Raw genomic sequence first — 27,791 nt, forward strand, 5'->3', positions numbered from 1 at the left:
CTGAGTTTAACCATCTCAATGCTCTTACTCTCTCTTTAAATCTAGTACATGGTTCTGCCAGTGTCTGAACCTAAGAGCCGAAGGTATAAAAACAATTCAGCAAACAAAATACCAAAATGTAATTTGTGATTGAACGCTTTATAGGTTTATAACAGTTTGGAATAAGACACCCCCATTGAAGGTGGCATGAATCTTGTCATCCAGTAAAAAATATATATTCATATTCTGCAGGTCAATAAAATCAGGAAAACACTGGGCATAATCTGATCAAGATACACATATTAAAGAGGAAGCATTCATCTCTTGATTTCATGAACAGTCATGAACTCATTATTATGACAGCCAGAAACCACAAACATTAACATCTACATATACTTAAAAAGGAAAGCGCTGATTCAATTCATATATATATATGAATATCTGCATTCCCCGGTATCATGTCTCAATACCTCAACCCATATTTGCTGCAAGTAGTGGCTAGGGTCATATTAGTGTTAACTTGAACCCTGGATCTGTGCCGTCATGAACATGCAGTTGTAGACCAATAAGATAGATCAGCGTAAGTCAAAGATTTCAAACCTCAGATTAGTATTTGTGTATACATTGGCACAGTGCTCGTAAATGGGGCTCCCATCTGCTGGTTCTCCATGAGGATGAAACCCTGACTCTTCACACTCTTTCAGAACACTCATCCCACCTGGGTCAGATAACCTGAATATTCCATAGCTCCTGCATTCCAAAATTAAGTGGTGCATGGAACTAAATGTGATCCGCTCCACATGGATATATAGAACCATCTGCTTTTGTTTTGTTTACTTTTTAAGCATCTAGGTTTTGCTGGAGTAAACGTTGTTAAACATTAAAGGATTGTAATATTTTATCATGCCAATATTTCTTCTGTTACAGGGAAGTATTTTTTATTTCTGCAAATGACACGGCTGATCTTATGGGCCTTGTTCATACTTTGATGCCTCGGTAGTTTTTTCTCTTTAAACTTTCTAAATATGAACATAGTTTGTTTGAAAATTAACTGAATCACTAGGTGAAATTGAATTGTGCTGATTCGTGATTTGAAATGGACTGTTACATGAATTAGCAAACAGATAATCAATTCCTTGTTTCCTGTTGTTTTACCTTCAAAGTGCTCAACCTGAAGATCTGAAAGTAAATTTAGAAATACAAGATTCATAGTTTATGTAGCAATTAGAGAATAAATGCAAAACAGAAAATAAGCGTTTGTCAAGGTGGAAGGTTGGTGAGAAGGGAATGAGTTGATGACACTTGTGCCAGGGATCTTTGGTGAAATAAAGTCAGCAAAGACAAATTAACCTTGTGTAACAGATACTAATGTCTAAAGTAACATGGACTGATTGTTCATAAATTCTATGAGGAAAATAGAGGGTGTTAATAGAGAATATCTGTGGAGGCTTAAAAAAAGCCATTTAAAAAGAATTGGACAATAAAAATGGCCCTGAATAGTGACAGAGGCTAATCATATAGTGCAGTGAATGAATTACACACCTTGACTGATCAGTTGGAGCCATGACAATGGCAAATGCCTCAGGTAACATTGCCTGAAAGCATACAGAAACAACTAAATTAGTCAAATTTTAAATTTAACCTCATCGGCATGCAAGGAAAACAGAGAAAAACTAGATGAGAACTAATAGTAACAATTAGGAACCAGGCCCAATGGATGTTCAGCTCATTAGTTCTGATTCCCCCAAATAGGGGAGAGGGGGGAAGTACAGGTCCTGTGCTTGTCAGCCAAGAACCAAAGCTAGAGATTCCAAGCATATATTCATCAATTGGGCATATTCCATTACTTAGGGTCAAATCTAAAGGTGCTAGTGTAAGAAAATTAAGGCCTTTAATTTTGACAAAACAGAATATTGACCTTGCCAATCTTAAAAATGATAGCTTGACAAGGATTAGTTGAATCTGTGCAGCTCAATCACAGGAACAAGAATGAAAACTACTCAATCTATACTAACAGATCTGCAGGTCAATCAATTACCTGATATGAAAAGTGAGTATGTAGGTCAATTGATGACATGAAACAGCTTTGAGAAGGATGTGTCTGAAAACAGAACATCATACTTTTAGTTTTAAGAAAAATTTAAAATTTATATAACTTATAATACCATGTTCATGAAGAAATATTTGAGATTACAAGGTGAAAAAAAAAATACAGGAAAATAAACATACATGAATCCACCCAACAGGAAAAAGAGAACGTTCATTCTGTATGGCAAAAAACTCTTCCTCTTTTAAAGCCTCGCACTGTCGTCAATGTTATTGGTTAAGAAATTAGGCCATATAAACATCACATCAAATGACATCTTGAACCCAATTAAAAAGAGTAAAAAGGCTCCAGGAGCTCACAGAAGAGGAAGTTGATTCTTGTTTTGGTATTATTAGAGTGGTGACGTAATAGGTTCCATGCTCCTGATTACATGAGGATAGCATAGAAACGAGATTCAATATGAAATCATCACCTCAAATTAATCTCCACATCTCAGACCAGTATAGCATCAATGATTGGAAACAATGCAAAGCATGATTACTAGTGACCAGTAATCCAAAAGATTATGAAAACAGACTATCAAAAACAGCAAGAAAATGGAAGAGTGGAATTATGAACATGAGCACCAGCTGTAGCACAATGACAACCAGCACAGAAAGGAGTTTAATTAGTGGAAAAATTGGAAGAATATAACCAGCTAGTCAAGATCTCTATAACAGCATGCATACATGATAAAAGTGGTGGATTATACCCCAGCAAAAGTGGTTGGGGGGAGTTGGGGCTGTTACACCATAAATGAAATAGATATTGAGTGCAGATTTTACGTGAGATTATGCAATTGGAAAGACGTAGCAATTCTTTGAAAATAGCAAGGAGAGGAACAACAGAAAAATTTATAAATTAAAGGAGTTCATTTAGAACCCAATTAGAATAAGACCAAATATGTGATGTGCAAACCAAAAGCAATCATTAACATTTGTTAAAATGCCTAAAGACTAAATGCGATAAGTTTTTTTTTTTAAAAAAAGAAAGCATTTCAGTTGCAGAGAGTATGAACAAAAACATGATTCTTACAAGGAAAGCACCAAGAACCCCACATGTTTCAAGATCCTTCTCTGTGTTTTCTCTAGCAAGTTCAAGAAAATCCTCCATCAACAGTGGCGACTAATAAAATAACCAAATCATCAAGCTGTCCAATATAAAGAACTCCAGCATAATCTAGTTCTAGGAAACAGCAAATACTGCAACAGCTTTGAAGATTATGTAATATACAAGAAGAATATAGCAATAATGAAAAGACCATTTGTACATGGAAAGAGAGTTCCAACAATCTTACTATGTGTACATCTTGCAAGACCCCGGATGCTGATGGTTGGTTGCATGAGCTTTGATCTGAATCAGCAACTGGTATAAGTGAAACATGAGCATATTTAGGTGCTTTCTCTACACATGAGAGTATAGGACATGGAGAAGTCTGAGTAACAGTGTGAACGGTGATATGCTCACATTTGCTGTCTGTCTGAGTCATGTTTTGGCAGAGAGATTGAAGTGTGTACTTACAAAGAGCGGCTAAAATCCAACGAATACAAAGATGCATGTCAGATTCATCCTCATCCATGATATGGTACAATTCCAAAATGAAAAATATTTTGATCATTTTGCAAATCATACCAAGAAAACAGTGTTTTGAACTCAAAATGCAATTCAATTCAATTCTTTAAGACTAGAGAATTGTATTCATAGCAAAACATAACCAAGCATGATTATTTAGAGTTCCATGAGTCTGCTGAGAAATTATTATATATCAGAGAATTAAGAAACAAATGGGAACAACAAGACAAGAAACGAGGTTTAGAAGAAGATCCATACCTCAAACGTTAGTTGTGTCTCAGTTTGCTCTGGTTATATATACCTTTTATATCGATCGAACAGAATATTTTTCTGCGTTTCTGACCTGAAGAAAGAGAGAAACAAGCACAGGGAAGAAGGAAAGCATCCAAATAATCTTTTCCTTGGGCGAGTTTAGTGCATTGTTCTTAAACCGACCCCGCTTAGTAGATTGATCTAATAAATTTGAGATTCGGAATTTGATTTGGATTGCATTTTATATTAACTCCACAGAAATTTTTCCTACTAGATTTTTATTGAATCAATAATTAAAATTAAAAAAATAAAAAGTTGTTATTTTTGATAAAATAATTGATCTAAAGTAATCAAATAATAAAAAGGCTAATACGATCACTGAAACTTTTTTTTTTTTTTTGGATAAGATTTTAAACCATATCTAAGAATGTGAAGACTCTTGCTTGGCCACGTGTTCCAAGACTGGATGTAGAATCAAAATTATAACAATAATAATTAAAAAAATATTTTTGCTAATTTTTATTGATTATGCTGGCTGTTTTTAAAAAACATTTATTTTTTGTTGACATTTAATTTTAATTAAAATTTAATTTTTAAATCTTTGTTGATTGATTATGTTTTTTTTTAATCTTTAATAAAAAAAAATAGGAGATTTGTTATTCTCAATTGATTAACTAATTCGCCATTTAATAATTATATAAGTGTTGCAACTTAAAAACAATTGTCAATTAATAAGGTAATGAATTTGTTGATGTTACATATTTGATGGCAATAATTTAGCATCTAGATATTAAAATTTCAACAAGTCTGGTCCATTATTTAAAGATATTTATGATAAAAACAAATTTAATTTATAGGGTTTAGACCTAAAATAAATTAAAAATTCAATCCAAAATACATTTGATGGTTCTTACTTTAACATCACTCTAACTAAGGGTATTTTAAGTAATTTTCATATTAGTTTTTCTAAAATATAATTTAGATAAAGGATATTAAAGGTAAATTGTATTAATATTTATGAATAGACAACTAAACCATCAAATTAAAGACAAAGACAACATACAAAGACTAAAAACTATGAACAAATACTCGAAAGTTTTCTTAAAAAATTTCAAGTTCATTAAGAAAGTAAAGAATCAAAGTCTTTGATTTCATCAAATCAAAATAAGGAAGCAAAGAATCCAAGTCTTTTTCTTTATCAAATCAAATCAAGTTAAATACATCACACGGCTAAAGCTTTTAAGCTTTATGAATAATCTTCATCAAATTAAATCAAGTTAAGTTAAGGACCTCATATTGTTAAAGCTTTTGGATTCGTATGAATAATCTTCATATTTATCAAATCAAGTTAAAATCTCACATGGTTAAAGTTATCGAGCTCGTGTGAATATCTCATCCAAAGCAAGATTCAGATTTGACAGTTAATTAGATGATTTGTGTACCTAAAAAGCATCTCAAGAGAGTTTTTATTTTTTCTTATAATCGAACTCATTATTGTAATTTTAACACCATGTCTAGTGTATTTTTTAAAACTTGAAATTTTATGTGTTTAAATTTCTGACACACCTAATAGGACCCTCTTTTCCTCTTATCTCTCGAGTTAACATATATGTTATCCAAACCGGAAAATATAGAGCATATAAACAATTCTCCAATTAATTCTTAAGGTGTTGAAATGGATACCTTACTAGCCACTCACCTAGAGACTCAATTTGAAAAGTACAGATTGGTCTCTCCACTGAAAAATTCTTTAGATGAGAAAAAAAAAAGTAATTTCCTCAAAATATGAGTTTGGAAACTATCATTTTCAAGATCTAGAAAAAATAATTGAGATTCCACCATCAAGTTCAAGCATCCAATTGAATTATATATCTTATTCTATGACTTCTTCCAAATAAAAATAGGGAGATTACTCATCATAATCTAACTCTGACTTTTAAATGTTAGTCATAGTCACTAAGGCATCACTTTTTAAGGATCATGTCCATTAGATGTCTCTTGAAATGGAAGAGCTGAAAAAATATCTATCAAGACAAGGGATGCTCAGATTGCCATTTTTATGGACCAACTAGAAAAGCAAAATCCATCTGTTGATAGCACCCAAATGATCAGAGATCCATATAGAAATAATGCTCATCAAGATTATTTAAAAAGCTAAGATCATAAAGAGAAACAAGAGTAACATGATCGAATAGTAGTATAAAATACCCTTAGAGACACTGTTAGGTCATCAGTGGGCTTACTTACTCTCCAACAACTGCAGTATATGATTGTTGATACATATGCTCAATATAGAGGAACTCCCTAGCCAAGCCATACTCTAAGTGTATTGATGAAATAAGGATGCCATCATACTATCAACCTCCAAAGTTTCAACAATTTAAAGGTAAAGGTAACCCGAAGTAATATATTGCTCATTTTATTAAGACTTGTAATAATACAAGAACCTATAGAGACATGATAATGAAGCAGTTCATTCGGTCCCTAAAAAGAGTCATATTTAACTTGTACACTAAGATTCCTACTAGAAAGATGGATAGTTGAAACCAATTATAGTGAGAGTTCTTGACTCATTATACTAAGTAAAGGAAAGAAAACCAGTGTTGAATTATATTGAGAGATGAAGGAACTTAGTTCTTAGTTGTTAAGAAAAGATAAGTAAAGCATTTTTCATAGACATATGTGTTCAGGGAATGCAATGAGAGTTGCTATATAGTCTTTAAGGGAACATGCCTTTCACTTTTGAACAACTCATTATAAGAGATCCAAATAGCAAGGCATGAAATGTAACACCCCCACATAAACAATATGTTGTCACATATTAAAACTAGTGGAACATCACTATAATAGCATGGATGTTTTTTTAAAATTTTATATCCTGGTAAATACTTATTCACCATTAACTATGGTCATAACCGATCATGAAATTAAAAAACAATCAATTCAAATAGAATAATACCATGTAAGATCAATAAACTTAAAATATCAACATTATAAACTTAAAATAAAAAAAGCAACCATAAAATCTTGTATTAACTATATAAAGTTCGATGTAGATCTTTTGATCACATGGTCAAGCAACTCCAAACGAATTAGATAACAACCCAGAAAATCAAAAATTAGGTTTGATAAAACCTAGAGGTAACCTTGTACCTAAAAACCAAAGATATTGTACAAAGACTTAGACCTAAAGATAACCTTGTATCTAAGAACCCTAAGTATGTTAATAACACTATGAAGCCAATTAATTTTCGATAAGTCTATGTAAGATCTTTGTCCCTGTAAAGAAAGGTTGTTTTGTCTCAAACAAACAAACAAAAACTCATATTTATTCTCCAACTTGCTGCTGAAATTTACAGATAAAGAAACATAATATAGTATCCTCTAACTAATCCTAATGGACATCTTTTGGGTTACAAGCTAATGGGCTTAAACTAGTAATCAATTAATATTGGTTCAATAATGAAATAAATCCCTATACAATGTCTAATGTGCTAGGACAAACCCAAATTAAAAATAATTATTCAAAATTAAATAAACAAATAAAATTGAATAATAAAAACAAAGTTTGCATGCCAAAATTCCTCAATGTAGCCCAAATCTTCAATTTTCGTATATTCTTGGCAAAGTTTGAGTCCTAACTTCAAACATGTTGTTCTCTCTTGTCTGGATAAATTACCAGGCCTACCATATATTTTTAGAAATATAAAGATGTCTAGTTTCCAACCCAACTTGAATAGCAGTAAAATTTCATATATATGTATCTTCAGATATATCATAAATAATACACAAAGATCTAGTTTGACTGATTTGATAAGATTTGTCTAGTAATTTTGACCCTAAAAAATAATATGTTCTCGAACTCCATTTGATCTGAAAAATTATCAAAATATAATTTGATATGTCTAGTATCTTTCTATAAAATTTCATCTCATTATGATGTACAGTTTGAGAGATATTATCAATTTTACAAAACTGATTAGTAGATATTTTAAGGTCAACTTCAGATATAACTTGGTTCGTATCATCCTCTCCTTTTTTTTAAAGATTCGACCTCGAATATGTATCATGAAAAACATTTTTTAATATCAACAAATCAGTACCAAGCTAAAGAATAACATCATTATCAAAACTAAGAAGAACCTTGTTAACAAAGAAGGTCCCTCTGATATACAAGCTCTCATTTTCAATCATCTTCTCCTTCTTCAATCTAAGTTGTTCCTCATATATTTACTTAAGTGTCAAAGATATAAGAGTTATAAGTCTTTCATTTATCTCAAAGGAATATCTATTTATCATTCCATTATGCAAACTCTCATATCATATTGTTATGGTCTACCAATGAACATATGACTAGTTTTCATTGGCACAACATCACATAACACTTCATCACAATATTTATCAATAGAAAAAGAAACCAAAACCTACGTATTATTCACTTTCACTTCACCACCATCATTTAACCACTATAATTTATAAGGTATAAGATGTTTGGTGTCGCACCCTCGCGAGCGGAGCGCGGCGTCGCGGCGACCATCAGTCGGTTTCGGGGTCTTTTGTTTTTTTTTTTTTGTAAAGGGAGTCGCCACCTAGTTTTATGGTCACTAGGAACCCTAACTGGTCTTTCAGAGATTCTAAGGCAAGGGACTGGTTGCGTAAAGAGAAGGTATTAGCACCCCTAGTACACCCTACCTAAGGTAAGCTGCTTGGTGTTTGGTTCGCTCTATAATTTCTATGGTGCTGGTGTTTTCTAATCCCATCAGTTTTCCTAGGTTTTGATTCAAACTAAATTTATTAGGATAGAAATCCAAGGAGATTCCATGTGCTTCGAAAGCTCATTTTTCCCTTGGTATTTCAAGAGTTTGCAACTCGTAAATCGCGAGGAGGGACAAAAAAAATAATAATAATTAGGCATCTAGGGCGCTAAAAAAAAACCTATATTTTTAGTATTTTATACTCTCACGGCTCCTAAACCATGGAGTAAATTTTTTTGAAATGTCCTCGATTATAATCAAGGCTTCTTTCAAGGATGTGTGCGGATTTATTACTCCCAATAATATTTTGGATATTCGTCTTTTAAGGATTTCTTTATCCAAACATTAGCGGTGAATAATAGATGAATTCTCCCCAAAAATAGATTTTTATATTTTTTTTGGAATATTGGCCAATACCCTTTGGAGTTTTACAAACATGTTGTAAAATCCAGAAATGCAAGAAAATAATTTTGTGTTGTGTTTAAGAAATCCATGCGAAAACATATTTTTTAAAACTTCCAATATTTTTTGTATATAAAAAAAACGTTCAAAACATGTTAGGGTATTGGCCGTATGCAACACACAAAAACAATTTTTTATATTTTTTTTATCGAAAACACAAGCAACGCAATTAAAAACAAAATTCGAAACATAAACATCACAGTTAATCACAATTAAAGACAACAAACCGTACGCATATACGTATATTCTCAAAATTCTGCAAAAAAATGAATAAAATATAACCAAACAAAGATGGTCCCTCAAAATTAACTTTTCTCAAATAAAATTCGGTTCATTCTTTAAACCCAAAAATTAAGTTCTGTCACTGTTCAAGTGAATTATAATTCACTTGAACAGTAACACAAATGTTGTCATTCAACAGCAAAAAAAAAGATAACGCCTCCCCCCTTTGAATCTACCCAACACCCTACTGTAATTGCAGAAGAGGTTTCCCCGCAATTTCAATTTCCTTCCCCGGCCTAAACTTATCAAAGACGCCCCATCCCAGATTATAAAGCAAAAAAGGAAAACATCTGGACTAAAAATGGTGCTGGTGTTTTCTAATCCCATCAGTTTTCCTAGGTTTTGATTCAAACTAAATTTATTAGGATAGAAATCCAAGGAGATTCCATGTGCTTCGAAAGCTCATTTTTCCCTTGGTATTTCAAGAGTTTGCAACTCGTAAATCGCGAGGAGGGACAAAAAAAATAATAATAATTAGGCATCTAGGGCGCTAAAAAAAAACCTATATTTTTAGTATTTTATACTCTCACGGCTCCTAAACCATGGAGTAAATTTTTTTGAAATGTCCTCGATTATAATCAAGGCTTCTTTCAAGGATGTGTGCGGATTTATTACTCCCAATAATATTTTGGATATTCGTCTTTTAAGGATTTCTTTATCCAAACATTAGCGGTGAATAATAGATGAATTCTCCCCAAAAATAGATTTTTATATTTTTTTTGGAATATTGGCCAATACCCTTTGGAGTTTTACAAACATGTTGTAAAATCCAGAAATGCAAGAAAATAATTTTGTGTTGTGTTTAAGAAATCCATGCGAAAACATATTTTTTAAAACTTCCAATATTTTTTGTATATAAAAAAAACGTTCAAAACATGTTAGGGTATTGGCCGTATGCAACACACAAAAACAATTTTTTATATTTTTTTTATCGAAAACACAAGCAACGCAATTAAAAACAAAATTCGAAACATAAACATCACAGTTAATCACAATTAAAGACAACAAACCGTACGCATATACGTATATTCTCAAAATTCTGCAAAAAAATGAATAAAATATAACCAAACAAAGATGGTCCCTCAAAATTAACTTTTCTCAAATAAAATTCGGTTCATTCTTTAAACCCAAAAATTAAGTTCTGTCACTGTTCAAGTGAATTATAATTCACTTGAACAGTAACACAAATGTTGTCATTCAACAGCAAAAAAAAAGATAACGCCTCCCCCCTTTGAATCTACCCAACACCCTACTGTAATTGCAGAAGAGGTTTCCCCGCAATTTCAATTTCCTTCCCCGGCCTAAACTTATCAAAGACGCCCCATCCCAGATTATAAAGCAAAAAAGGAAAACATCTGGACTAAAAAGTGGGCTGATGACAGCCCTCCCCTCTCCCGGTTCCTCATGCACCAGAAAGAAAAAAACGAAACACGGAACCCGCAACTCTAACACAAAAAATCATCTAAACTCCAACCATGAAAAGAAAACAGAAGACAGGCATTCATTGTATGGCAAAAAGGAAACAGAAAACGAAAGTGAAAAGCCAGAAAAACAAAGTAGTTTTTAAAACATCAAAAACAAGTACCTGCAGGTCTTGCTGAAATGGTTTACTGCAAATCTCCCTCTCTTGCGTTTTTTTTTCTTTGGTCTCTCTTTACTGTGTTTTCTACTCTCTTTCTGCTTTTTTTTTTTCTGCCGCCTTTTTTCCCCCCCTTGCTAGGTCATTAGAGGGGTTTATATATAGTCTAGAATATCTCTATTTAGGAAAGATTTAATGCATTAATTCTAGGACGTAAATCCCTACTGATTTGCAGTAAAAAAAACACAAAAGGAAGCTGCAATATTCTGATTTTGTGCTGGTGTTTTACGTCTGATTTCTTTCCAGTTTTAGAGGAGGGTGTGGCTATTTTGTTTCCTTCCATAGGGCCAGCTGCTCCCTTTCAAATGAGGCAAGAAAAAACGTGGTTGCAGCTCCAAAATTCAGGCATGATGATAAAGGAAAAACAGCAGGAATTTGCAGCGAAAAAAAGAAAGAAATCAGCTGGAGGGTGCAGCTGCAAGGTCCTATTTTCCTTATTCGGTGTGGTAAAAATCCTGTCATTTATGATGATCCAACCCCCCTCTCCAGCTTTCAATGTCCTTCTTCAATTCAATCCCTCAATTTAGCTCATTTCAATTCAGTCCTTGGTCCAAAAAAAATCCTTCGAATCAGTCCCGCGAACTTGGGCAAAAATCCTTCTCGCGGTCAGGAATCCCTGCTTTCACACTAGATATTCAAATGGGAATATCTTGAGCTTCTGATATCGAAATCAAGCGATTCAAAAGCCTAAATTTATCTACGTGTCTAGGACTACAACTTTGATGAAGGAGTCGAGGTGAGATAAAATCGTTTTATAGAACAGAAACTGGCAGTAATCTAGTTGGTCAAAAGGGATTTCCGAGTCTGACTCAAAAACTGACGAATGCCGAGAATCCTGATATGACTGAGAGTATGAACTACGAACAAAAATCACAAAAACTAAGCCAAAAATAGAATTTTTTTAGTGCAGACTCGGGTCAATATCCTTCTCGCGGTCAGGAATCCCTGCTTTCACACTAGATATTCAAACGGGAATATCTTGAGCTTCTGATATCGAAATCAAGCGATTCAAAAGCCTAAATTTATCTACGTGTCTAGGACTACAACTTTGATGAAGGAGTCGAGGTGAGATAAAATCGTTTTATAGAACAGAAACTGGCAATAATCTAGTTGGTCAAAAGGTTCTTGATCTGACAATGCTAAGCATCCAAATCTGATTGAGAATCTGCTCTAAGAAAAATGATCCCTAGGACCTAATAAAGGTGTACGTAAATTTTTCAACATGTAATGAGTGATAGGATATACCTAGGATTGTCAGATATCATACGAAACTGAGTCAGAATCAGAGCCTAAGTTGGAACCAAAAAAATTACGACAGCAGTAGAACTATTTTTTTAGTGCAAATTCTGAGGGATTTATTCAACCTTGAAGACCAGATAAAAAAGAACGAATTTAGCATTATGAAGACTCCTGATCAACCTAAGAAACCTGATGATTTTGGTAGTAAAGGGGAAGGATAAAAAAGAGCAGAAAACAGCTCAAACAAGGTTTCAAAAACACAAAATATTTCTTTCTGTGCTTTTGTCAATCTTCTGGCGAATATGAGCTAAACTCCTATACTCTGTTTAAAAAAAGTATACACCGTCTCTAGCACGTGGGGTCCGAAAATGAGTAACAACATTTGGTAGTGTGCAAGTTCAACTTTCTCACAAATTTAGCATTAGCTACATTAGTGTAACTACCATCATTTATATTTAAGCTACATGCCTTATTATAAACATGGCATCTCGTGTGAAATATGTCTTTTTAATCTTCTGAATCATCCATCTTGACATGCATATTCAGTACTTTTCTCACTATAAGTGTCTCTCCCTCAATCGAATACTCCACATAAACATCATCAACATCCTTCAATGGTGGCATTTTTTCCCCTTTATTATCCCCATCAGTCTAAACCTCATTATTAGCTTTCATAATTATGACTCTCTTTTTTTGACACTTTGGAGCAACATGACCAAAACTCAGACAATAAAAGCATTTAATGTCATAGTCATGAGAAGTAGGAGTAACATTGTTACCTTTAACATCGATTGAGGTGTCTTTCTTCTCTTTAGGGTATTCAACATTTCCCTCCTCATTATACTATGATGGACCACCTCTAATGTTAGACTTCTAATTGGGTTTCGAATGGCCTAATAGTTTGCTTTGTCGAATGGTTCCTTTTCGTTTAAACTGCTTCTCCACCTTTATAACCATATGCACCATCTTCTTCAACTCCATATAATGATGCATTTTTAAAGATGTTAAATCATACCATGTAATTTGTTTTTTGTTATTTATGCAAATATGATTATTTTTTATTTTTAAGAGACTTAGCCATATTTTTAAAACATTTAATTCTTTTTTTCCTTTTTAGTTTTAAACATTCAAAACATATAAGAAAATGCAAACACACACATCCATCTCTTTTGCTAATAAAACCCACACATCCATATAATTACAAATATTTACACAACATTGAAATTAAACATAAATCATAACAAAAAAAAAATCATCTGAATCCCAAAATAAACCTTCTAGAGGCAGAGGATAGCTTGAAAAGACTGCTACATGGTTCTAAAAATGGAGAAACAATGGTGGCATATGGGTTTCACGCGTCACCATCACTATCGGCACGTAGAACCACACATCGTCGTTAGTAAGAAAGGAAAACTGGTGGATATGCAAAGTCTTCTTCTTCACTTTCTTCTTGTGTTAATGGTGAGTTGCCACTACTTTAAAAACAAAACTATACCAATAATAGTCAGTTTTTCTTTTCTTTAGATCTGCTTTCCTTTTCCACGGCCTGAGTGGTTTTTCTTTTCTTCTTCTTTTTTCATTGTTGGCTAGTCTAGTTTCAGTAGGTTTGTAAGGTGCTATATAAGGTAGGGCGTCGTCAATAGTTAGTTTTAATCAGCGATGAAGTTAATAGTTGATGGCTATGAGGGTGGAACATGCATTACTGGGTCTTTGCTAGTTTAGTTGGCTTGGAGAAACTCACCACCACTTGTGGTGTTGAGGTCGAGAGAGGAAAACAGGGCTAATGATTGGAAGGCTGGCTATAAAGAACCCTACAATTGATGGAAAAAAGAGAGAAGAGTGAGTAAGGTTATTCTCGGGTAGAGAGAAGAAGATTGATGCTATGAAGATGGTCTTGTGAGAGAGAAAACAGTATCGGGTAGAAAGGAAATGGTCATTGCAAGCTTTGGTTTTGGTGTATGGGCGACTTCTCATGGTGGTTGAGTTTATGGTGGCTTATAGGTGGAAAATGATAGGAATTGTTGGCTGCTGTTTGGAAGGGGTTATTGGTCCACGGTCAAGCTAAAGAGGAAATGATAGTTGCGTGGGAAACGAGTTGCTTATTATAGTTTCGGTTAGAGGCTTCTTAGGAGGGCTGCCATTGAAGGTGGTGGGTTGGTCTCGATTGAAGAAGATGGTGGTGTGTGGCCAGAGAAGGTTGACTGGGAGATGGGAGGTTAAAGATGGGTGTCTTTTTTTGTTGTGTGGCCAATGGCTGGTTTATGAATAATGGGTCTAGGGTTTTTTTTGTGTTGTTTGGGTGTATGAGCTGGTACGTGGGAGAGTGATTTGGTATGTGTGTGATTTTTTCTCTAACTAATTCTCTTTAAAATTCCTTTTTCTTTTTGTGCGGTACAACCACTTATTTATAAGCGAAACAAATTTGTTCTTTTCCTCCTAATTGTTTAGTCCCCAAGCAACTAAAAAACTTTGGTCCCTTATTTTCCTTTTTTGCACTTTTTTCTCACCTTGTTCAAATATATTTTTTTTGTTTTTAACTTTTCTTATTTTTCTTATTTTTTGATATTTTTGGAAGAAAAAAACAACATCAACATTGACTCAATAAAATTGATCAATGATTTTAAAATGAACGTGTTAAAAACCGAACATGTTGAAAGTAAAATTTTAAATTCTTAATTCTTTTGAAAAGACACTGAAAATGCCAAAAACAACACAAATATATCAAAAAAATATTTTTATTGTTTTTTATTGGTTTTTTGCTATTGTTTTTGGAGTTTTTTTTAAAAAAAGTAAAAAATAAAAGGTAAGAAATTGGGTTATAACATTCAAGGTACCTTTAAATATACTAATCATAAGAGAAGAAGAATCATTGTTAATAATAGCATATACTCCACGAGAAAAGTGTATTCTGGCCCAAGCATAGAGGAAATGCTTAGGAAATGAAGTACATGCAGTCCTAAGTTATGTATTGCCATTAGACAAATTAAAAGTCTCAGATAGACCTATATATATATATATATATATATATATATATATATATATATATATATATATATATATATATATATATATATATATATACATGCCAGAATATAAGGATTTTGGATTATAAGTGACACATGTTGTCATCTTTAAAGCAGCTTTAAATATGCCAACACGAATGAAATTCTCATTATAATGAAGTAGAAATCGACAAGAACAAAAACTTAAGTATGTAGGAAGTTTTAACTCCTCGCAATCTTTTGATGTCGATTCAATGTCTAAGGGAGAAGATGGATCTTTTATTCTTATAGATCCTTTTAGGAGACTCGTATTGTAAGAGATATTTTTAAATGGTCTTTTATATCACAAGAATCATTTTGCTTCCCACAAGCATCAAATTTTAGCTTTGCAATAAATTTGTACTCATGTGATAGACAAACACAACTATAATGTCAATAAAGGGCTGACATTTAAACAAACAAATTATGGGTTATAGTTACAACAATGTACTGGGTTGTTACGGTGGTAATGATCATGGCTTTATGAAGGATAGGTGTCCAAATCATTGGGGCATGACTGAAATTGCTTCTCAAGACACTAAGATCATGGGTCAAAACCACCAACTAAGTTCCTGGAAACATATAAGAGAAAGTTCCTCACTACTTCATAAAAAGTAAGGATAATAGTTTTATGCTTTGTAACCTTTTGTACCTGTCTATAAATAAGCTTGGAAGGCCTTGACTATATAACATGAAATCTTTGTGTAGAGCACACACACTTGTATTGTGTGAATCCTTTGTTTACGAGATTAATAAAGGTCGACAGATTTTCATGTATATGTTGTGTGCTTTTCAATTTATCTACTTATATTAGTTTTTTGTTTATGACACGTCAATTGTGAGAACTTACTTGGATGAACGAAACACATAGTTATAGATAAATATAAGTGAAAGGATAAAGCAAGATTTAATCTAGTTTGGACTAAATTGTTGTATAAGGATGAATTTTAGAATGAAAAATTTAACCCTATAACATCTTCCATGTTGATGAATGTGTTTCATTTCATTTCATTAATTTATTTATTCTTTCATAAAAAAACATTATGTAAATTATCTGTTTTTCACAACTCTTCCTATATTGTTCTTTATTTTATTTCATTTACTTTAACAATAAGAAAAAATTGCAAAATATATTTTGTTTGAAATTCACCACCTTATATGACTTGTTATGGTTGTAAGAAATTTGAATTAGAAAAAATAATTATATTTATCATAAAGTAATTAAATATTGCTACAAATTATATTTAATTAGCAATACTAAATTATCGTACAAGATTTTATTATTATTATTATTAATTCTCTATCAGATGGGTATTAAGCTTGACATTTCCTTCCTTTATAACACGTTATATCATGAAATATTCTAATCACATACAAAAAAAAAAAACAAATATTCTAGTAGTATATTAGCCATAAATAAATCATGAAATAATACCTTGAATCATCAACACACAACAATTACTCATATCTGATTTTATATTCACATAAATTTAAAATGAGAAGATTTTTTTTATTTAATGCAATAAAACTAAGCATTGCTCTTCATTTAAATCATTTCAATATATAACTCATTATAAATTTGGTAAATAGTTTAAGAAATTTGTGATATTTGAAAGAAGTTGAAGTAATAAATTAAAAAAAAAATATGTAAAGGATATTTTAGTCCAATTAAATATTTTGACACAATTTATGTTTTTATACATAGTTCTAGAACTTTTTTTTTTTTTGTACTTTAATATCAGCATACTTGTTGAATATTGGGTTACATAACGAAAGTATCATTCTCTTATTGCAAAATAATCAAATAAATTGAATCATTAAAACTTAAACTTCTCTAAAAACATTATTATCATATATATATATAATTGTTTCGCAATACTTGTTTGTTTTGTGGTTATAAATTTAAAATGTATATAAAAGATAGTTATATTGGTTAGTTGAAAAGGAAATGGAGAAAATAAAAATTGATGTAGTGAAAATTATTATAAATACAACTAAAAATTATGAGATCGGCGCTTAACTATTCATATGAAAATAAATCAGGTTGATATAATTTTTTAATTATTTAGTTAACAGCTTTGTGTCATAGCTGAAGTAGTTAGTGCATGTTACTTAGACATATTACTCTTAGACTATGAATAAATCAAATTAGGGCAAGGAAAATCATGCTCTTACATTAAGGTATTAGATGAAATCCTCCTTTTAAATTTCTTACTTGGACATATTGGATTTTTTTTTAATTTTATTTTTTAATATTGTGGTGTTATTGAGTTTTATCATTCATTATTGGGTTTATCATGCGTCTGTTTTTATATTTTTATTATATAATAAAATAAAAATAATTAATTTAACTAAGTTGAGTATATAACTCGGGTCACGGATTTAACTAGTTAACTAGGGTGACCTTGACTTTGTTTTTTTATTTGATTTTTTTTCTTTGGACTTATTCAGTTGATAAGATTACGTCGGACCAACTCCCACACAATTTAATTTACACTTATGCTAAAAAAAGTCAAGTTCAGATTTTTCAAGTTCGAATTGTTGTACCGATTTTAATAATAATTCCAAAAATAATTGACAGTTTAGATATTATTTTTTTAAGTTTCAAAAACCTTTTTGGTCCAAGACACAACAATAACGATAAAAATAGCCTAGTACTAGCAACTAAAAAAATTAATGGTCTGTTTAACTATTCATATGAACAATTAACTAAGTTGTTATAATTTTTTAATTATTTGATTAATGATTTCATGTTGTAGCTTGATGATTAACATTATTTATAATTACGGATTTAAGACTCAAGGACTCATATTATTAACTTTGAGATGACAAACAACTTTTTTTTTTAAAAAAAGCGACAAACCACACGTCCTCCACTTCTTATAAAAAATAAAAAATAAATAAAAACTAGTTCAACCATGCTAGCCACTTAAGCGTGCTCATCTTAGTCCTTTTATATGTTTTTTAGGTTTTTTTGCTTTTTTTTTATCTATTTTTTTTAATTTTATTATTTAATATGAGTTTTTTTTGACTTTATGTCATAATGATTAACCTCATATGTATCACTAGTTTAAGACTCAAGGATGCATATTATTAACTTTGTGGTGACAAACAATTATGAGTTTTTTTTTAAAAAAAAAAGATGCAACGAACCATAGTCCTCCACTTCTTATAAAAAATAATAAATAAATAAAAACTAGCCCAACCATGCTAGCCACTCAAGCATGCTCATCTTGGTCCTTTTGTATATCCTTCGAGTTTTTCAACCCTTTTTTATCTGTTTTTTTTTTAATTTCATCATTTAATATAGGTTTTTTTTTAACTCATGCACCTAGGATTTGTTGTAACATTTTTTATTGGCTCTTTGTACTTTTTTGACCCTTTTTTTATCTTTTATTTTTATTATTATTATTTAATGTGGGTTTTTTTATATTATCTTATCATTTAGTATTGAATTGATAGCAAGTTAGTTTTGTATTTTCTTATCATATAATATAAAACAATTAATTTGATTTAGTGCAGTTTATATATAATTCAGGTTGCGAGTTAATTTGGCGGGCTGCTCAAAGTTGATATAACTTTTTTTTTTTAGACCTACCTAATCAATAAGATCATATTAAGATAATTTTTATATAATTTAATTTAAATCAAAGCTAATAATAGAGTTGGGCCCGGATTTTTTAAACTTGAGCTATTATGCTAAATTTAATAACACAATCAAAAAGTTTATGACAATATATATATATTGTTAAGAAGAATTCGGGTCTAACCTGCAATAAAAGCACAGACAATAAACTATTAACCATCTGCATTTGACTGCTGTTATCCATCTATTTATTTATTTGTACGAATAGTATTGGTTGGATAGTGGCTTTGGGGACCTGAGAACGAAAGATGAAGGAATCGTCATCTATAGGATAGATCATGCCCTTGTTACCTCACCCTTCACTTTCTTTATCCTATGGGGAGCATTTTTTTTCGTCTACAGCCTCTCAGTTTTTTAAAAAGTCTGTCCCGACTATGACTGATCCAGTTCTTCCTCATCCATCTCTGTCTCTTATCTGGTCCCGTTCACTTGCAAGAAAGCTAACCTTCAAGCTCCATCAAAGAATCCTTCTGCCTCTAATTCTTTCTGCAAGTCTTAGTGGAAATTAGGGAGTCCCATTTTGCAGCCACTTTTCCCACTACAGGTCATTGATTTCCCTCTGTTTATCTAGGTTTCATGAGTTGCACTACGAATTCTGAAATTATATATATTATACTGAAGGTTTCGACAATCATCTGCAAGTTTTCTGCATTTAGTATTTCTGGGTTTTGGCCAATGGAGCCTTGTAAGAGTCATGCTGTCCATTCCATCAAACAAGGAGCTAACTAGCTTCATGCCATCCACGCACGTCCATGGATAAGGACCGCAGTAAACCTCGCCTTGATTTGTATTTGAAACTCACTTTTATATATTTAATCGGCCATTTTTTCTTTAAAAACTCATCAAACATGGCGAGTGAGGTCAGTGGCGATGGGGTCACCAAAGGCGGTGGCCTAGTTGCCAGTTTGAAACAGCCGTGCATCCAATTTCATTCTTTTCTGTACTTTTTGTTTATTATCATCCTGCTGAGTCCACATATTACCACTTCTACAGGGCTGATCATTATTTTATTTTATTTTATTTTCCCTTTGTTCAATTTCACAGGTGGAATAGAGGAGGACCTGAAGAAAAACCATGGTTGGAAAATTTGGAAAGTGCATCCTCTGTTGTCGAAGCCAGGTGTCGGTAAAATATTAAATTTCTGCATTTTGACTTCTTTTTTTTTAATTGGGCAAAGTATTTTTCCTTTTTTTTTCTTGTTGACTTTTATGATAATTAATTCCCAAGTCGTCTCACTTGACAAGAATTATTTAGTTTAGAAATGGGAGAAAACTATACATTAATTATAACCTCAATAAACTAATACTCAATAAATTAATAATATCAATTGAATAATATTTTTATTTGATTCTAATTTAAAGTTAAAATGTAAAAAAATTATAGTGGTTTAATTATACACCCTTGTACAATTTAAAATCAGCTGGACTTTGCAACAAATAAACAACAAAATAATAAAATTGAAACCAAAAACTATGTACTAATTGGAATATTAAATGAAAAAGGAAGAAACTAGATTTTTTTTAACCTATGAGATGAATCATTATATAATAGACTTGTCACTGTCGAAAAAGAAGAAGAAGAAGAAGACAATAAGCATAATTCTTTTTTAATAGTGGGATACGTAGTTGCCCACGCTGGGAAGGAATTTTTGGTCAAACAAAAATCCTGGTCAATTAGGGTGATTGAACTGAAGACCTCTCACAAAACATGATGAAAGAAGATGGATTTCCAAGGCAGGACTTGGTTGACCGGTCGTCGAGAAATGAAATCTATCGGTTGCTTGAGGGCACCTTTGAATGTTTTCTTTCATGACTTCAATGTTCATTGTCGTTTTAAAATATATTAGATAAAAAGAATTAATGCCTTCATTATATATATATATATATATACATGATTGATGAAAATAACTTCTTTTTTTCAAGAAAAAATGCTTGACTAGTTTGCTAGTATTAATTCTTTTTCTATTTTTACTGTTCCTTGCTTATATACTTAAGCTCTGATTGTTTTTTAATTTCAAAAATATTTTGAAAAAAATTTGAACTTTTTATATTTTTTTTATTTCAAATTAATATTTTTTTGTGTTTTTAAATCATTTTAATGCTCTAATTTTAAAAATAATTTTAAAAAATAAAAAAATATTATTTTAATATATTTCTAAGTTAGAAACATTTTGAAAAACAACCGCAATCACACTTTAACCTCTCACTTTATTTATTTATTTACTTTCCATTCTCTTAAAGAAACCAATTAATGGAAATTAATCTGATTGCATAATTTTTGTTTATTAAAAAAATAAACTAAAATCTAAACATCAATGCACACATTATATTTAACACAGACATCCATTATAAACTAAATTTTGAATTTTGCAAGACAATATATTACTCAAAATGAATTCATTTTCCTCTTTGTTTTTTCTCTTTTATTTTTAAATTTTCTGATTTCTTCTTTTTTTAAAACACTGTTATTAGCATAATTATTTATACGTGAACCAGCTGACTTAATCAAATTCAACCTGGTCAATATAAAAAAATAATAATATTATTTTAATAAAAATAATAATTATAATATTTTTTTGAGATAGATTTATCGAGATTGCTTTAACCGTCCCCGAAAAGAGTTAATTACCTTCTCTTCTAAAAGTAATCAACGCGGGACAGCATGCACATTTGTGGCTGGAACCACGTGTCAACAACCATACATAGATTTAGTTGACTTGCCTCCCGTAACATCCGCCGGTCATTCAAAACCGTTGGGCTACCTATTTCCGGCCGGCCTCCTTAATCCACGAGGTCAATAACCGTCTGATCAATTCACTTCTCATCATGATAATTATCGGCCGCAGAGATCCCTCGCCTCCTTATCTCTTCACATTCCATGAGAGAGAACAAAAAATTGTTGGAAGAATATGAGAAGACAGAACTGGTTGGATTTGTTCCCTTAAGATAACGCGTTCCATGTTGTGTGTGGTGTGATGACGTCATCCTTGTAACTCTGCATCTTCCATTTGTAGCACCTTTCCATTCTCTCATCTTTCCATTATTCCATTGGTTAATTTAACTTTTTTTATTTTTCATGAATATATTTATTATTAATAAAAATATAATGTGATTGTAAAACAATATACTAGAATATTTTTATTAATTAAAAAAATTAAAATTATACCTGGTTAATTTCACATCATATAAGGAATAAACATAAAAATTAAAAACATATTTAATTAAAAAAAACAAAAATAAATATATTCTTGATAGAGGTTTGAAATGAATTTTAATATTTTAAAATAGAAAATACAAATTAAGAATTTATTTTTAATATTTATCTTTGTTTTGTTTTGTTTATATATATATATATATATATATTCGTGGAGAAAAATTTAAAAGAGAAGTCTCCGTGTGTGTGTATATATGTGTGTGGGGAGCAACTAGCGAAGGTAGAACGATAACAGTACCTGCAGTGATTAGGTGGCTCATTCTCACACACAAAGCAGCGGAAGAATCCTTGAGAGAGAGAGAGAGGGAGAAAGAAAAGGTCTGTAGCAGATGCTTCTTTGAGTATATGCACCGATCCCGATTCATAATTTTGTGAAATTAGAAACTGTTGCAGATTTTCTTCCTTCTCCTTCTTTTCTTCTTTTTTCTGTTTCAATTTTCCACTCTATTCATTCTTTGACAAGCTGGTTCAGCTTGGCATACGATTAGCAACATCTCTTCAATCTCCATGTGTTGTTTTGACTGTGATGGTGTTTTGATCATAGATGCTTTTGATCTCTTTCTTTCTGCATGTCATGAGTCCCCAGAAATATTACCGTATATATATGGATTGATCTGTTACTGGTAGCTATGTCATACTAGGTATAATTAATTCACCCTGTTAGAATATTTACAATCACAAGCTGATCAGTGTTTCATTATGGATCTGATCGAGTTGTGTGTGCTCATAGTAAATCTTCTGGTCTCTTTCTCTAACATCTGTTTCGTTTGACTGGAATTAACAGAAGGAAGAAGACATGGCAAACGAATCATACGAGGATGCCATTGCAGGACTGAGCAAGCTTCTCAGGTACCCTACTGATCATGAATTTCCTCCATTAATCCCCAAACAAGCAACTTGAGATTTACTCACAGAAGAGTACCGCTAATTATTTTCATGAAATCTTCAGTCATTTTCATTCCTCACTTAATAATCCTCCATATTTGACTTTCTTAGACGCGTATTTTAATCTTAATTAGAGTAGTACTATATTAAAAATCCTATGTGCGTGGGGCCCAGAAAGGAGAGGCCACGATTGGGCTTAACTGACTGTTCTCTTCTTTTTGATCTGACCTCCGCAACAGTGAGAAAGCTGACCTCGGGAGCGTCGCCGCCGCAAAGATCAAGCAGATAACGGCCGAGTTAGAGGCGGCCAGTTCGAAAGGATTCGACCCGGTCGAGCGTATAAAAACCGGGTTTGTCCAATTCAGGACAGAGAAATATGAGTACGTCTTCTAAGCTTTTTCCTTTCCGAATATTACTCTTTTTTTTTTTTTTGTTTATTACCACTCCATTTCCATTCTGCTGCTAAAGTACCTTTCTGCCCTCTCCATGTGCTTGTATCATTGATGATTACTGCCCTCCCCTTATCTTCTTTCAAGAACAAAATTTACGGTGCTCTTATCAGGTGATAAGCTTATAAGCAGCCGTTGTTGAAGCACTCGTGGCTGAAATCAGGCCTGAAAAATTAATGTTTTCGTACACATTACTGATCACCTTTCTAAAGGTGATTGCAATTTGCAATCAGTAAGGGCACAGCTGGGCTAATAATCATCACATGAATATGTTTCCTTTTCTTTTCTTTTCCAGGAAGAATCCAGACCTGTACGGTGCCCTTGCTAAAGGCCAAAGCCCGAAGGTTAGTGCTTATTTCTTGAAATAAATAAATTTCTATGGTCCTATCAATGGAAAATGTTAATAATATTGCGTGCAATTTGGGAATCCCACTGGCCATACCTAACCAGAGATAAATGGAGGGCGAGGCCTTCGAAACCCAGGAGGCCAAATTTGACTTGTGCAGGGATTATGGTGATAATAGGGTTGTTAGAAGTGTACTCGTATATTTTTTTAATATAACATATCAAAATAATATTAAAATATTTAAAAAATAATTTTAAATTAAAAAAAATGAATTTTACCTAGTCCTGTTTGTGATGTGATATTAAAAAGGCCTGTCCGCTGATGTTTTTAATATATTTGTTGTTCTGTTTGTTTCTTTACTTTAAAAGTGGTTTTTTAAAATTTTAATTTTTTTTTTAAAATTAAATATTTTTAAATATTTTGATGTGCTAATATTAAAAATAATTTTTTAAAAATAAAAAAATATTATTTTAATATATTTTTTAAAAAATACATTTTAAAAAACAACCGTTATCATCCTTCAACAAAATAACTTCATCAAATTCCTGATCAATGACTAGGATTAAAACCTTGCACTGTTAGCATCATGATTTCTACTTTGTTTTCGTTTATTATCCTCCTACAAAAATACCTTATTCAAATTCCAGATCAATGAGTAGGGTAGGATTAAAACCTTGCACTGTTCGCATGATGATGGCTCTTTTGTTTTAATTTATTTTATTATTTTTCTCAACTGATTAATCATTGCGAGACATGGGCTGAGTTAACTCAACTACTCCTGTTAAATTAAATGCAGTTTATGGTGTTTGCTTGCTCTGATTCTCGGGTCTGCCCTTCCCATATCCTCAATTTCCAACCAGGGGAGGCCTTCATGATCCGAAACATCGCCAACATGGTCCCACCTTATGATAAGGTTAGCGTTAAATGCATCTTTCCTGATTACAACTCCTTTCGTCATTTAATTTTGGATAGAAGGAAGACTTTTCATGGTGGGTCTATTTATTTATAGACCCCCCAATGGGTACTAAAATGAGAAGAGATCTCAATTTTTTTAAAAAATAAAAATAGAGAGGAACATGGGTAGATGGGGTAGTAAATTGGAAATTCTAAAATAAGCTTCTATCTATATAATTGAGTGGTATTTTGGCCACGATAAGGCGGTGGATCAGCGATTCGAATCTAACGTTTCGAAAGTATAATTGTTGTCTTTCGATGATGATAAAAAAAAAAAGTACAGTTGTTTCCGTCAATTATTTGTGGATTATCCGTTTTACACTTTTGTTTGACTTGTTTTCTTCTGCAGACAAAATATTCAGGTGTGGGGGCAGCCATTGAATACGCAGTGTTGCATTTGAAGGTCGATACTACTCTCCTTGCTTTCCATCACTGCCATTATTATATTACATTATCGTTATACTGTCGGCGGGTTAATATGGGACTGGTCGAATTTGCGACATTACACGGACCGTCCAAAGAGTTTTGATCGAGGATTTGAAAGAAAAAAAGAACTTGCAAAGGTTTTTTTGATAAACAACGCTTACCCCTTTTGACGAACTTATTACCGATGGGTTGCCTGCACATGAAACATGAACCTCTGGGACGGGGAGAGTTACACTTGTTTACATTATTTTACCTTTTCTCACTGTGTTTTCTTTCGGGAGCTTAGGTGGAGAACATTCTAGTCATTGGTCACAGCTGTTGTGGTGGTATAAAGGGGCTCATGTCCATCACAGATGATGGGTCCACTGCTAGGTAACCACTTGTTGATTATGTATATTTAATTTCCATCGGCATTAATATATAAGTTCCTCGTCTGATTCCTTACATGTTGGGTCTCTGCCTGGTATCCATTTGATCATTATGTATATTTAATTTCCATCTGCATTAATATATACAAGTACTTCGGTCCATATATACAAGTTGAATTGTTTAAATATAGCCCCAGTCAAAGAAAATTAACATGTAGAGCATAATTTAAGCATTTCCAACATCTTGGGATAGTTAATTAGGCGATCCCATATGATACTATTGCAATAATGTTAAGTTTTTAATGATTGGAAAATTGAAAATCAGTGTATTCTTAACAAAGAAGCTATCAGGGACCAAAACAAATGGTTATTTGGCATGTTCCTGCGCAGAGCTTGTCTGTTGGTTTGCTAGTGGGTCCAATCCAGCCTAAAGATCCTTTGAACTTCTTTTTAACACCCGCGAGTGCTTTTCTTTTTCTTTTGCCCATCACCTGTGAGTTTCGCTTTACTACAGAGGACCTTTAATTTTCGCTTTATTAAAAAGTACCCTCGGTTTTCGCTTTATTTAAAAAGACCCACTATATTGTAGTTTTTTTCTCTCTTATGTTCCGACATTTTCGAGGAAGAAAATATGGGTGCTGCTGAATTATAGACAAAACTGTGGAATTAATTTAGTATTCCGAGATTGTAATAGTCTACCTTGTCTGTTTTCTTAACTATATATTTATATTAATATTGGACACACACACATGTATATTGGACATATTATTCTGATTTTTTTTTCTCTTTTGCTCTGGTTTGTGTATGTAGTGACTTCATAGAAAATTGGGTGAAGATCTGCTCAGCAGCCAAGTCCACGGTGGCGAAAAAAGCCGGCAGTTTAAGTTTCGAAGAGCAATGCCACAACTGCGAGAAGGCAAGTCAGAGCATCTACAGTATTTTATTTCTAGAAGTTCATCTTAGATTTAAATATATTTATTCTCCAAAAAGAAATTAAATACCACTGTTGTTTTTTTGGGAGAAACCATATTAATTCTTAAGAACAAGTAATTGGTCCCCTTGAATTTACGATTGTTCTAATATATAGTTCTCTGTGGCCTAGTGCAGGAGGCTGTTAATGTGTCGCTGGGGAACCTGCTGACATATCCATTTGTGAGAGACGCCGTGGTGAACGACGCCGTGTCGCTGAAGGGGGCGCACTACGACTTTGTCAAGGGAACTTTCGAGCTGTGGGATCTGGATTTCACAATTTCCCAGTCCATTTCTGTCTGAGCTGTACATGTCTTCCAATAAATATTTGGCAATGTGAAACTGTAGCCGGCTGAAGTTTCAACTTTAGTATCTGCTCATTCCCTAGCTTTGTTTCTCTATAAATATTGTTTCAATAATATTGACTCGTTGTCACTCATTTATCAATTTTTTTTTTTTTTTTTAAGTTAATAATCATATGCAATATTATTTCACTTGCTAATGTTTTTAATTGATTAATATGAAATGAAAAATACACGTGTCGTTTTTCTAGGTATAAGATTTTTATTGATATACATTTTTATCCTTAAAAATTACTCTAGTTCTTATATTTTATTTTTCTCTTACAAAAAAGTCCTTAATTAAAAGTATATGATCATTTTATTTTATAGTAAATATAATTGAGTCCCTAACATATCAAATTATATACTTGGTCAAAATTAGTCTAACAATTTAAAAAAATTATTTTATATAATATTGATATCTATTATGATAATTTTCCTTTCGTTTTTTTAATTATCTCCCTCATTTTAACCTAAAAAAATTAAGACAAAAAAAGAAAAAAAAAGAAAAGAAGGAAATTTGTTTTTCATAATAGATGTATGATATTATAGAAATGAAGTCTACCTCAAAGTAAGTAATAGCTCAATCCCTTAACTTATTGATTGTTTTTTTAATTGGATTGATTTTTAATGGATGTGATTATTTTTTATGATTGTAATTGATATTATTGTGATTTTGTTGAATTCTTGTTTCCTATAATATCATATATTTATTTTAAATTTTTTTACAGTTTACTATTTAACATTCAAGAGCTTAATAAAAAAAAATTCAATGACTAAATTGTATTTATTATAAAATATGATGACCAAAAAAAATTTAAGGTAAAGGACTTTTTTGTAAGAAAATTAAAACATGGAGACCAAAAATAAAAATTTTAAAAGTTTTCA

The 27,791-nt window shown here is 31.9% G+C and overlaps 2 protein-coding genes across 9 annotated transcripts; one reads left to right on the forward strand and one right to left on the reverse strand.

The window, feature by feature from the left end:
• Positions 1-199: 199 nt before the first annotated feature.
• LOC133697127 (AMSH-like ubiquitin thioesterase 2) lies at positions 200-4,235 on the reverse strand. Of its 5 annotated transcripts, none has more exons than XM_062119506.1 (9): positions 3,896-4,231; positions 3,533-3,595; positions 3,363-3,418; positions 3,101-3,190; positions 2,386-2,448; positions 2,209-2,283; positions 2,018-2,080; positions 1,522-1,574; positions 200-729 (listed from the first exon to the last, which is right to left on the reverse strand). In XM_062119506.1, exons 2-9 carry the CDS (start codon positions 3,552-3,554, stop codon positions 555-557), a joined length of 597 nt encoding a protein of 198 aa, XP_061975490.1. In that variant the 5' UTR covers positions 3,555-3,595; positions 3,896-4,231; the 3' UTR covers positions 200-554. The 5 variants fall into 5 exon arrangements, with proteins under 5 accessions (XP_061975490.1, XP_061975489.1, XP_061975487.1 ...); XM_062119505.1 differs by having other exon boundaries at positions 3,363-3,430; XM_062119503.1 differs by having other exon boundaries at positions 3,363-3,595.
• Positions 4,236-19,266: 15,031 nt separating this feature from the next.
• LOC133697526 (carbonic anhydrase 2-like) lies at positions 19,267-27,001 on the forward strand. 4 transcript variants are annotated; one of them, XM_062120149.1, is made up of 10 exons: positions 19,267-19,496; positions 19,997-20,077; positions 22,950-23,014; positions 23,290-23,430; positions 23,795-23,843; positions 24,642-24,758; positions 25,149-25,202; positions 25,512-25,597; positions 26,404-26,509; positions 26,701-27,001. In XM_062120149.1, exons 2-10 carry the CDS (start codon positions 20,027-20,029, stop codon positions 26,863-26,865), a joined length of 834 nt encoding a protein of 277 aa, XP_061976133.1. In that variant the 5' UTR covers positions 19,267-19,496; positions 19,997-20,026; the 3' UTR covers positions 26,866-27,001. The 4 variants fall into 4 exon arrangements, with proteins under 4 accessions (XP_061976133.1, XP_061976134.1, XP_061976136.1 ...); XM_062120150.1 differs by having other exon boundaries at positions 19,997-20,071; XM_062120152.1 differs by lacking the exon at positions 19,267-19,496 and having other exon boundaries at positions 19,997-20,073.
• The last annotated feature ends 790 nt before the right edge of the window (positions 27,002-27,791 follow it).

This window comes from Populus nigra, chromosome 6, assembly GCF_951802175.1.
Source record: "Populus nigra chromosome 6, ddPopNigr1.1, whole genome shotgun sequence".
NCBI lineage: Eukaryota > Viridiplantae > Streptophyta > Magnoliopsida > Malpighiales > Salicaceae > Populus > Populus nigra.

Coding starts and splice junctions, on each gene's coding strand:
- LOC133697127 (XM_062119503.1), bottom strand. CDS start 3,554: ATGACTCAGACAGACAGCAAATGTGAGCATATCACCGTTCACACTGTT. Junction 3,191..3,362: donor TCTTGCAAGATGTACACATA/GTAAGATTGTTG, acceptor TTATTTTATTAG/TCGCCACTGTTGATGGAGGA. Junction 2,449..3,100: donor GGGTTCTTGGTGCTTTCCTT/GTAAGAATCATG, acceptor TCATGTAATCAG/GAGCATGGAACCTATTACGT.
- LOC133697526 (XM_062120149.1), top strand. CDS start 20,027: ATGGTTGGAAAATTTGGAAAGTGCATCCTCTGTTGTCGAAGCCAGGTG. Junction 20,078..22,949: donor GTTGTCGAAGCCAGGTGTCG/GTAAAATATTAA, acceptor TGGAATTAACAG/AAGGAAGAAGACATGGCAAA. Junction 23,015..23,289: donor GGACTGAGCAAGCTTCTCAG/GTACCCTACTGA, acceptor CCTCCGCAACAG/TGAGAAAGCTGACCTCGGGA.